This window comes from Gambusia affinis, linkage group LG10 (assembly GCF_019740435.1).
Source record: "Gambusia affinis linkage group LG10, SWU_Gaff_1.0, whole genome shotgun sequence".
Taxonomy (NCBI): Eukaryota; Metazoa; Chordata; class Actinopteri; order Cyprinodontiformes; family Poeciliidae; genus Gambusia; species Gambusia affinis.
In genome coordinates, this window is record NC_057877.1 from 4,591,954 (window position 1) to 4,604,121 (window position 12,168).

A 12,168-nucleotide genomic window follows, 5' to 3' on the forward strand; every position below is an offset into this window, starting at 1 on the left:
CATGAAAGAATAACAGCAACACCCCAGATATGTTTTTGATGAGGTAATAACATCATAGCATGACGTAAAGCTAAAAAAAGCCAATTTTTACATTATACTACCCGTTTAAAATTGAAGTCAAACTAATAAGATAATCACCAGTTAGTAACTCACAAGAAAGAATAAGTATGCTAAGTTTAACTTTCCATCACATCAAGGTTTTCAGCCTTTTTCCCGCTCTTTCCACCCTTCATCACATTACTCATGTTAACAGACAGCCGTGTGCTACTCTGTACCAGAACCTGTTATGAAATATCGAGAAGCCGAGCCGGACTGTGTCGAGTTTTCGAGCGGAAGAGGAAACGGCTTAAATCAAGAGAAAGGGGGCCACAATTGACTTTAACGCACTTCACTCACCCCTCGGTTCAGCAGGAGGCTGTCTGACCTAAATTCACTTTACCTCATCTGCCTAGACATTTGTTTAGCCTTCTGGGCAAACACTTACACAAATGTAGGAAGGAGAGACAGAGAGAGAGAGGGAGAGAGAGAGGTGGAAGGGGGTTGAGGGTGGAGGTGGGGGCTGGGGGTTAAGAAGAGAATACATATGCTTGAGTACATCACATGTAGCGAAGTGGAGGGAGGGGTTGAGGGAGAAACAGAAGCTGCATCCGGACATGTGCAGACGTATACAGCCCTCTAGTGGCAGACTGCAGAGGGACGGCGACGTGTGAACGAGAGGGCACACTCTGATTTATGCAGAGCCACTCAGACCGCGAGTGGAAGCGGAGCCCAGCCAGGAGGACCGGGCGCACACGCACGTTCCTCTGTTTTGACATCAGAATTGTGGAGGGGAGAAAAGGGTGGGGGATTTGTGTAACAGAGCAGATAAACGTTACCTAACCCCCAAACAAGACGAGTCACGAGCGAAAGCCAGAACAACAGGAGCCGAGCAGCAGCAGCACGAGCGAATTGAGGTCATAGAATCTCACCATCAGAAGGAAACGAGAGGAATTTTTCTTTCTCTTTTTTTTTTTTGTCTTTTTAGTAGCGAACTCATTACAGTGGCCCGGAGGATCTGTGTGCTGTGAAATCATATGCTCCAGTTAAGCTAAACAAGGGCAAGGTATTCCCACATGAAGGCCAGATGAGAATAAGGAAGTAGGAATGCAGACAGACGAGTTGAGGATGGTTTAGTGCTGCTTGGCCCTGGTGTCTTACTCGCGTTCTCAGCTTGTAAATATGCCCCCCCAACACACACGCGCGTACACACACACACACACACTCCTCATCCCCTCCATCTCTACCTCAGAGTGTGTGCGCGCGAGGCAAACCTCAAGGGTTCGGAGCAGCGAGCTCATTAAAGGCTTTATTCCACTTCCAGGATCGCGCAGGATTGCAATATGGACATTGTTTACACACAAATGTTGCCCTGGGAAAAATGTTTATTTCTATTACCATCTTGGAGGCAGAGGAGGAGGAGGGGGTGCGGGCGGTGGAGGGGTGTTTGGGAGTGTGTGTGGGGGGGTGTGGGAGGGAGGTGAGGGCTTGTCTGCACACATTGCTTTTCATGAAATACAGCCTCTCCAGGAGTGCTTTGAAGAAACGGCCGTTTTTCAAACCGCTTTCTTCTCCTGCCTCGGGTCGTACATCAGCCCCCCTTCTCCCTTCTTGCCCTCCTTCAACCCCTCCGGTGCCACACCATCATGTAGCCAGGATCTTATCAGGAGGCTGCTTTACGTAGCAGGGAGAACTACCCTCGTTCCGACGGGAAACAGGGGGGAATAAAAACTGCGTTTCCCGCTCATTAGCATGTAAACTATAAATGTCAGTGCGCGTGAGACGCAACCGGCACGAGGGGGTGTGGGGGCAGAGGGGATGGGGTGCTAGGTTTACCTCGGCCGAGCGGTCACATAAGTGTCATTTTAAACGGCAGGGCCCCTGCGAGCGCATCTGGGAGGCAGCGCGTGACGCAGCGCAGTGTTGCTACACACCCGGAGCTGTGTTTGGAAACACTGAGGCAGCTTGCTACTACGGCGGGGGCCAATGGGAGCCACTGAACCGTGCTCTGTTTAGCCCAGCCAAGCGCACAGACAGGGGGGGGGAGGATGGGGGAGCGGAGGGGTGGAGGTGGGAGCGATGCAGAGATCCAGGAAATGCCTGAGCGAGAGGCTGCGACAGCGGGGGCCCATCAGCTCACTCACACACAGCCTCATCAGGCCACACATTGATCACCCTCCCATGATATACACCCCCCCCCCCACACTCCCCCCTCCTCCTTCAGCAGCACCGCCACTTAGAGAGCTAGTCGTTATTTATGAAATATTGAAATAACAAATGGCCTCTCTGGGCAGATATTAAGAAGAGAGATGCCACAGATAAGTCAGAGGCGGGCGTCAGCCGTGCCACCCCCCCCACACTCCACACCCCCACCAGCGGGCTGCCTGCCCAGTCGACTGGCTGAAGAAAACCTGCAGTCATCACAAAGTGGAAATATTTACAGCGCTCGCTCTTGCATAAGGCAGGATGGAGTGAGGGAGAGAGCGGCTGAAAAATGACTGTGTTTGTGTTTGGAGGTTGGGGGGAGGCGCTAATCAGATTCCTTCAGCTTCAGAGGCATTTAAGGACAGCTCAGGCAAAGGTCTACTGTGTTTGTTGTAGAAGCAGAGATTCAAATGATACGTTTCACGTTAGAAGATATTGACTGAAACCTGCTAGAAATCTGAAGCAGCTTTCAGTTTTTATCCTCCTCTAATCTGGAGGAAACTTCTAGAAAACTACGAAGCTGCTGAAACACTGAGTTCCTTTAAATCAAGGGTAAAAACCCACTTGTTTACAGCTCCCTTTAGTTCATAGTAACTTGAACATTGACCAACATATCTGATGTGTATTTACTTGATGATTTTGCTGATGGCATTTAACCAAATGTAATGTTTATTGCATGTGTCATAATTAGTTACAATGTTGTGTTTTTATGATGTAAAGCTCTTTGAACTGCCTCGTTGCTGAAATGTGCCGTACAAATGGAATTGACTCGACTATCAGCCAGTCATTAGACCATTAGAGGCCTCTGTTGCGTAACTGCGTGTGTGTGTGTTTGTGTGCGCAGAACACTCTGGAGACCTGCAACATCTGCAGTAAGCCCATCATGGAGCGCATCCTGCGGGCGACCGGCAAGGCCTACCACCCTCACTGCTTCACCTGCGTGGTGTGTCACCGCAGCCTGGACGGGATCCCCTTCACCGTGGACGCCTCCAACCACATCCACTGCATCGAGGACTTCCACAAGTACGCAGGCCGACTGGTCCCAGTGCAGCATTCATTCCTCTTAGCAGGGTGTCCACACAGCTTTAAACGATCTTTAAAAGTCTTAAACTCATGCATCCAAAATTAACACCTTCAAATGTCTTAAATTCTTTTTTTTCTTTTTTTTAAGTTTGCCTTAAATATGCTAATCACAGGTCTTAACATTTTGCTGTTGCATGGCTATTCAATCTTTTATTTATTTTGTGGGACTTTTCCGAGTAGGTACGTCAGTTTCTGAAGGAAATGAAGCGTTACATGATTGGACGAGCACGTCATTGTGGCTGTTTGTCAAGGACCACACCTGATTGGACAAAATTACCGTCTGTCATTTGACTTTTCTTTTTCTAAATATCGCTAATTTACTTCTCTGGCATTGATTAATTTATTTAGTTTCACAAGCTCTCTGTTGTTACCGAGCGTTTCAGGAGACGTAGATACGATGAGAAGCAGGTTGTGCCTGACATCAGCGAATTCCCCAGGACAATTTCTTCCGCCTATCTTAAGACCGAGCTTCCGGTTGCATTTCAAAATAAGAGCATCAACATAAATCAAACTGTTTTGATAAAAAAAGTTGTGATTTTCCAGAGGTGTTTGTAACTGTGGAGGTCTAATTGTTGACATTTTGCCACTTCGTTAAAGGACAAAATCCATTTTGGTTCATGAAATAATGTGAAAGTAGTTCAAATCAAAATAATAAAGAAATACAAAAATAAAATGATCTCTTGTGGAAACCAGTCAGCTGCACAAAACACTTCCAAGAAGAGGTTCTACCTCAAGAAGGTAAATATATAAACATATTTACAGACAAAGAACGTTTCTTTCTTAAATGCAAAGTGGTTTTGGTGGTGGTGTTGTTGTTTTTTTTACAGTTTTGACTTCTTACTGCTCTGAGTATGGTCAGTCTGTATACTCAGTGAATTAGTCGACGATCATTTCAATAATCGATTCATCCCGATTAATCCGATCACCGGTAATCGTTTCAGCCCTAGTAAAACCCCAAAGCAATTCTTTGAAGTTTGTTGGTATGAAGTAACAAAATGAAGAAGGAATATTAGTACATGCAGGGATTCACCTGTGATCTTGTTTAGAAATGTTGCTTCTGAATGTGGGACTTCTTTTCTCTCAAATGTTCATGACCTGAAACCCTGACCAGCTCCATGCAGCTCCGCCTGCCGGACGTTCCAAACACCGGCAGAGTATCTGGGTCATTTTCTCGTCGACATTTAAACACAGAAACCCATCGTAACGCTCCAACACGTCGCTAGCTGTGGTGCCGTCCGTGCCAGTAATGCAGGATCTCCGACTTCCTCGAAGGGAGTTGCGGTCAACGTTTTGAGAAAGCCATGTGATCCTCAGATGTGGACATGAATTTAATGGCGCATTCCTGTCACTGTATCAGACATCGGGGAATTGCGTAAGCAGCATTTTTACCAGAAATGTTTTTCTCCTCGGTGACCAGAAGGGAAACCGCTGGCTTTCAGTCTGCGTGTGTGTGTGTGTGTGTGCGTGTGCATGTGTGTGCACACATTGTGGCACGCTGTGTATTTTCACATAGCACATATGACCTCATCAGCCAGGCCTTTGTTTCGAGGAATTTTCGAGCCTGGGCCCGTGCTGTCGCTGCACGGCCGTGGTTCCCCCACAGCCACACCAGAAGCCTTCAGTTCCTGACAGATACTGAATGACAATCTGGAATAGAGGAAGCGTTCGCCTCACTTCTGGTCACTGAACGGGACCAACATTTTCAGAGAGTTTTTTTTCTTATTATTTTTTCAGATCCTCATTACTATTGTTAGAAAAACTTCTTCTCCGCAAGGCATTTCCAGAGTTACGCTCGTGAAGTTTTGTTCTGTAAATGAGGCTCTGACTGTTTTACACAGTCGGTAAAAGGAGCAACTTTTTTTTAAAAGCTACAGAATGAAAAGCACCTGCTGTACCATCTGATTTGTGGGAATTTTTCCACATTGTTTTATTGTTGGCGAACAATGAATTACACTGTGTTTCAAGAGAAAAGAAAACAAATGGATACTAATGTACAAGGATTTGTCCTTTATAAATCCTGTAAACCAATACAGGAGAAAAAAATCCGTCTTAGCTGAATTCCACTGATTTCCACTTTTTTTTTTTTTTTACATTTTGTCACAAAATAACCCCAAAGCTGTGTGTATTTTATTTGAATTTTCCGCAGCACACCAACACAAAGTAGTGGAGAGTTGTTTGGAAAACTCTAATTAATTGTTTCATTTGTATTCAGCCACCCAGCGTCAGTCATGTGAGCTTTGACACATGTACTTTAATGCAGTGGTCCTCAACCTTTTTAGTACAGTGGACCGGTCAACCCTTCGTACATTTTCTGCGGACTGGGGGTTGCAGACCGCGTTATAAGGATCGACATCGATGCTGTTCTTTCTTACGTCGTTTACGTAACCGACAGCATCCTTTTTAGCATTTTCAAAATAAAAGCTCCTCCAGACTCAATACAAAGAACAGACATATTTAATTATCTCTTGCGCGGCCTGGTATCAATTGGTCCACGGCCCTGTGGTTGGGGACCACTGCTTTAAAGTTTGTGTACTTTAAAGTATGTGTACTTTAAAGTTTGTGTACTTTAAAGTATGTGTACTTTAAAGTTTGTGTACTTTAAAGTATGTGTACTTTAAAGTATGTGTACTTTAAAGTTTGTGTACTTTAAAGTATGTGTACTTTAAAGTATGTGTACTTTAAAGTATGTGTACTTTAAAGTTTGTGTACTTTAAAGTATGTGTACTTTAAAGTATGTGTACTTTAAAGTATGTGTACTTTAAAGTTTGTGTACTTTAAAGTATGTGTACTTTAAAGTATGTGTACTTTAAAGTACATGTGTTTAAAGTACATGTGTCACTTGTACTTTTAAACTAGTGGTGGAACTCTACTGAAAAGTTAATTGCAGGGTCTGCAGTTAATCAAAATGAATCGTCTTTGAATTGAAAACTACATCTCAAGAAAATAAACATTCTCAATTCTAAACCCATTTTGTCCCTAAATGGGTTTTGTTGCTAAGAGCTCAACAACAAAAATATTTCTTGTTTTGTTATTTAGGTTATTCAGCCATCAGGTTGGCAAAGACGTTCCCAACATTAGCGTTGGGGACGTCTTGGTCGCTGCTACATGTTTAGCATTGAGATGCTGTTCTATGCTGGAATAGCTTCGCTGATAGTCTAACTAACTTGGTCACAACATTCTTTTCCAGTGTCCCATCAGATTGTTTTTTGTTTTTGTTTTTTGAAGCAAAAATGAACCTCTAGTGGGCTGAGAGAAGCAGCTTTGTCCTGTATTGCTTGTGCATCAAATTGACGGGCGTATCAGAAACACAAGAGTACAAAGGTTCCTGCTTGGGGATTTTGTACGCAAAAAAACTAAAAGTAATTCAATAACTTTTTTTTTATTTTTTAAATGCGCTACAAAATTCATGTAACTAGTTGAAATCGACATGTTAATTTAAACCATTTTATTGTAGCTCTGACAGGTGCATCTGAATGAGTTAGAAAACTATGGAGAAGTTAATTCATTTCACTGAGTGAATCCCATTATTTAGATCAGCTACACAAACTCTGATGCTTTCAAGGCTTTATTTCTTTTAATGAAACGTGACATTTAAGATCAGAATATTACATCAGGCCAATAAAGTTGGATTATATTTAGGGGGTATATGCATAAAATAGAGTTTTATTTGTGGAAGATTTTTCACCTCCCTTCATGTTTGCAATCATTCACTACTTTGTGTTGGTCTGTTGAGTAAAATCTCAAGAATATACACTTTAGTTTGTAGTTTTAACAAGAGGTGTGAATCTCAGAGTTTCAGTTCGTGCTTTATCATCATCATCATCATCATCATCATCATCATCATCATCATCATCATCATGTCTCCGCTGTTTCTCACAGGAAGTTTGCTCCGCGCTGCTGTGTGTGCCACGAGCCCATAATGCCGGCGCCGGGCCAGGAGGAGACCGTCCGCATCGTGGCCCTGGATCGTGACTTCCACGTGAAGTGCTACCGCTGCGAGGTACACATCCTTCCTCCTGTGCGGTGTGTGTGTGAGTGTGTGTGTGTGTGTTTTTCTTTGCCAGGTATCCGCAGCGTGAAGCCGTCAGCCTGAACTCGCGAGCTCGTCCCCGAGTCACCCTTTTCAAGGAGAGACGAGTGAATCATCGCTCTCTTTCCAGCTCCGAAATAACTTTCGCTCTCTCCCGGGCGACGTTCACGAACTCACACAGTAACCGGTCTGTCAGAAGCCCGCGCGATTAGCCGATAAGTGCCGCCGAGACAATGTGTGCCCGGCTGAAGGAGACGGAGTTCATCACGTTGTCAGAGAGCCGCGCTGGTGCGAGCGCGCGGCGCTGCTGGCAGATGGAAAGGTCAGAGGAAAGCAAGGCAGATTAGTTCAGCTGAAGAGGCTCAACAAGAGAAGAAGTTTGTCACCAGGGAGCCAGAAGAGGATGGAGGAGACTGGAAGGAGGAGGGAGGCAGAGGTCGACTGTAGGCTTTAGTCGCAGACAGTAGGGATGTTAATGACAACTTTATCCTCCTTCTACTTCCTGAACAAAATAAAACTAAAAATGTACTTGTTGTTTTTTTGTTTTTTTTTAAACAAATAGGAAACAGTTTCCCCATGGAATTGATGTGCATGTCATTGAATGTTTATATATTATTGATTTTAGTAGCTGTCTTTAAAAAAATATTGTGTAGATTCAGTACACACAGACGTATAGTTCAGGTTTTGGGTTTTCATTCACCGTAATAAACTGTGGTAATAAACCTAGAGAATACACAAGATTCACTCCTTTGCACTGAATTACTGAAAAAAAAATGAAGTTATGTTCTAATTCTAGAGGAAAGGTTTTATTCACAGCAGGAAATAATGTGCTTTATCATAAATATAGCTGCAGCGCTGGTTTTTTGTGCACCTATGTGGACGTCCTTATAGGACTCAGGGTGTCTGTTGTCTTTTCGTCATTAGAAAAGGCCAGCTGAGGTAAATCTGGAAGCTTCCTTCCAGTCCTGCTGCTCCGATGTTCTCCGACGTGATCAAAGATGGCAGAAGTTGCTCTGCACTCTGACATAAACAGACAAGGATAAAACATGATTCATTATGCTGTCATAACATAGCTAGGTCTTTTCAGGAAACACTTTTTTCTTCATTTTATTTCCCCTCATAATGTTGTCAAGAAACAGCAGTAAAGGCCAAGGTGCTGCAGAGTGAGTAACAAAAAAAAGGCAAATTGAAAATCCAGTCTGTAAATGCTGTAAGGTTGCAGAAAGATTGAACTGACTGACGAGTTAGTGCACTCTTTAAACACTGTTTAGACTGTAAAAATGAATCACGATAACAAGCATACGTCAGGTTTCTGAGGGGAAAAATTGGAGTGTGGAGAAGAATTTATTTTTTTTCACTGACTTAAATTGTCAGATTTAATAACTAGATTAACACGATTAATTCTAGGTTTGGGTAAATGGGAGGAGCTTATGGTTAACGGGAGGAGCTTTGGGTAAATGGGAGGAGCTTATGGTTAACGGGAGGAGCTTTGAGTAAATGGGAGGAGCTTTGGGTAAATAGGTGGAGTTTTGTGGAAGCAAGTGTTTAGGCGCACCCTGAATGGTGGCCAAACACTTCCTGGAGTTCCAGTCATCTTCTTAACAGTGAGCGTGTGTCTTGCAGGACTGCGGCTGTCTGCTGTCTGAGGGGGACAACCAGGGCTGCTACCCTCTGGATGGACACGTCCTCTGCAAAAACTGTAACACCAGCCGCATCCAGGCGCTCACCGCCAAGGCCACCACTGATCTCTGAGTAGCCAGCTGCCCCGCTCAGCTCCACTGTGATTACCCAGCAAGCGCTCTCTTCCTTCTTCCTTTCATTCCCACGTACCCATCCATTGAAGCTACACACAAACCTGTATATCCCTCTGTATTTATGTTCACCTTAAGATACGAGAAACGGCATCACGTGTTCACCTTCGACGCGTAGCACCGGCGCGGTACAACCACTGCAGGGAAGCTTTGTGTTATTGAGCTCCGCTTTAAAGCCAGCTTCTAGTTACAGGAAGTGAGCTGCTGCCTTTCATATTCACACCTAACCTATCAGGTATCAATCAGAAAATAATACATCACCCAGTGTTATTATAAGTCACCATCTATATGGGCTTCATTTAAGTCAGGCTGCATGAGTTGTTATTATTCCTCAACACAAATGCTTTTCCAGAGGGGTTTGCTTCCCTCTTAAGATCCAGTCTGCCTCACACGTTTGTCAGATCCACCCAGCAGGTGAGGTCATGGTTGGACATGTTTGTGTGTGTGTGTGTGTGTGTGTGTGGCTGAATGCTGGCCTTTTTTTTTTTCCTTTTTCTCTTCCCCGTCCCCAAAGGGGTTCTAAAATTCAGTGCAGAAACACCAAACATTAGGGAGTAAAAACGACGAGTCGAATTCAACCCCACCGACACCAAAGAGCCGGCGTTGAACCTCAGCGTTTCCTGGGTTTAATATGCAGGTATGCTAAATGCTGTTTACTCTCAGTACAATCAGTTCCGCTGTCGGGAACAAAACGTTTGGTGCCTTTATGATCCATTATATTCCGACTCTCTGCTGTATTCAGTAGGTTACCCTCCAGTGGCCTAAACTGTAAAATCATCCCACTTCCCTTCAGATGGATGCTAATTTTATATATATATGACTGTAGTATCGCCCCCTTTATTTTAAGAGAGTTTTAAGAGATAAAAATAAATACACTCCTATGCAATTTTCAACATTAAGTGCATCGACACTTTAGAAAAATGAAATGATGAATAAGGAAATATTTTACGTGTACATATTGGAATTTAAGTGTCCTTATAGCAAAACCTTAGACCCACGCTGATGTCGGTACGCTGTGCTGTATGTCGGTATTTACGCTCAGCTTTTATATGTAGTGTTAGTTTAAAGTTGTTGGGAGAACAAGGGACCAAGAAAGATTTCCTGAGAAGTTTCTTTTGTTTTTTTAATCACCATCTTTAATGTGCCAGATGAACAATTGTTTTCTTCTTTCTCTCCAGTCTAATTGCTCCAGTTGGACTTGTGAGTATTTCTGACGGGGAGCTCACGGTGCCGTGTGAAGTTTGAAACAGTTTTATTTAGTTGTTTCCTAGAGGGGGAAAAGCTCCGCCCACTAAAGGCGGTGAAACATTTTAAATTTGGATGATGGGGTTTACCGATAAGTGATGGTAAATCAACAATTAAAGAAGCAATCCTGATGAGTAACACTAGAGCGTCCCGATGGACAGCTGACTGGAAAACTTCACAGGGTACCTTCAAGCAGCAAACACCGGGGAAACTAAAGACCAATAAAAGCCATTTTCTGATCTAATTCTGGAAAATCACTTTAACTATAGTATTCTCTTTTCTTATTATTTCTTTCACCTATTATATGTTTTAATGACAACAAAAAACATCTTTCTGCAGTGCACATGGCGTTACTGCAGATTTGAGTTGGCTGTGGCAGTATCGTTACCATGGGAACACTTTGGAAATAACTCTGCTAATGAGACTTTTACTTAACTCTCGAGTTCTGCCTCGATTTGGCTTTTCCTTAAAAAACAAAACAAAAAAAAAACAAAAAACCCCTAAAAATCAGCATAAACTCAGAAATTGACATGTGATGTTTCTCGATGTCGGGGTGAGAAGGCGGCAGGTCGGTGGACAGAATGAAGCGCCTCCAGCAGGAGGGAAGCGAAGGAAAGGTTAGGCAACCTGAACCCCGGGTCATCAGGGAGTTCCACGTCGATATTAGGGCCCTTTTTCTGTTTTTTTGACAACCAAGTTCTTTGTGGCATAGAAGAACCGAACACCCTGCGACGTTTTGGTTCATAAGTGTCCATGTTGCAGAAGTTTGGGACACGGTTCACAGCCGACTAAAATCTCCCTTTATTTCAAACCCAAAACTTCAGAAATCTGAACTGTCCCTTTAAAATGAAGAAGAGGTTTCTGCTTTTCAGTGTGAACTAAATCATGCCTGCATGTCGGTTTCGGCTTTATGAGCAGGTTATCTACAAAGTGTCCCCATGTTTTCTATGTTCTCACTTCCTTTAAACATGATATAGTTTACAGTGCGACACGAGACCTCTGAAAGAGCCGCTGTGAAGATCGGTGGTCTGTTTTTATTCTTCTGTTGTTGCCTGTAAAAGTGCCTTTTATCAGAGCAGCATCAGATCACGATACCATATGTCTGATCCAGCCGTGCCTCAAAGATTTGGCCTTGTTTGTTTGTTTTCTAACCAAAGTAAATACAGTTTTTTCTAGTTTTGGACGCTTCGGGCCGCAAGCAGCTGATTTTTATTTTTTATTTTTTGTGTGTTGATCAGAGTAAATTCTTCCAGCCTGTTGTCAGACCAAAGCGTCTGGTCTGAATCTGCAGACAGGAGGCCGTCATGTAGTCCTGTATTTCTTTTTCTTCTTTAATAAAAGCTTTGCAAAAGCATCGTGTCTCTTTGTTTCTTTTTAGTTTTCCCTCTAGCGTTCTTAATTATCCTGAAAAAAAAAGTATGCTTGGTTTGTTTTGGTTTTTTTTAATGTTTTATTTTTTTCTGATCAGTGTCCAGCAGGCCCCCCCCACCCCCCTCCCCCTGCCGCTTGTTAACACTTGGCCTGTTGACCCCCAGCCCGTCGGATCGGGCCGGTTAATGAGCAGATTTCCACCGTCTGCTCGTCGTGTTCCCCTGGATTCTGCCTGTGACCTCCTGTTCAAGCGTCCTGCAGACTAAAGAGGCTTCTTTTTCTTTTTTTTTCTCGAGCGAGAGAGTACAAAATAAAACCACTTCACGTCTTTCAAGAGTCACTAAAGAAGCCCTCAGTGGGCACAAACACTCGCTCTCACAATTTGTT

The 12,168-nt window shown here is 43.6% G+C and overlaps 1 protein-coding gene across 4 annotated transcripts in view; it reads left to right on the forward strand.

Moving 5' to 3' along the window:
- LOC122838285 (LIM domain containing preferred translocation partner in lipoma) overlaps positions 1-11,764 on the forward strand; it is a 174,433-nt gene extending 162,669 nt beyond the window's left edge. For 3 of the 4 annotated variants that reach the window (XM_044128814.1, XM_044128815.1, XM_044128816.1), the window contains 3 exons: positions 3,086-3,264; positions 7,204-7,324; positions 8,978-11,758. In XM_044128814.1, coding sequence (XP_043984749.1) covers positions 3,086-3,264; positions 7,204-7,324; positions 8,978-9,106 — 429 coding nt within the window. In that variant the 3' untranslated portion in view covers positions 9,107-11,758. Of the gene's footprint in view, positions 1-3,085; positions 3,265-7,203; positions 7,325-8,977 lie in introns of all 4 variants that reach the window. The other variant, XM_044128813.1, reaches the window with a different exon arrangement.
- The last annotated feature ends 404 nt before the right edge of the window (positions 11,765-12,168 follow it).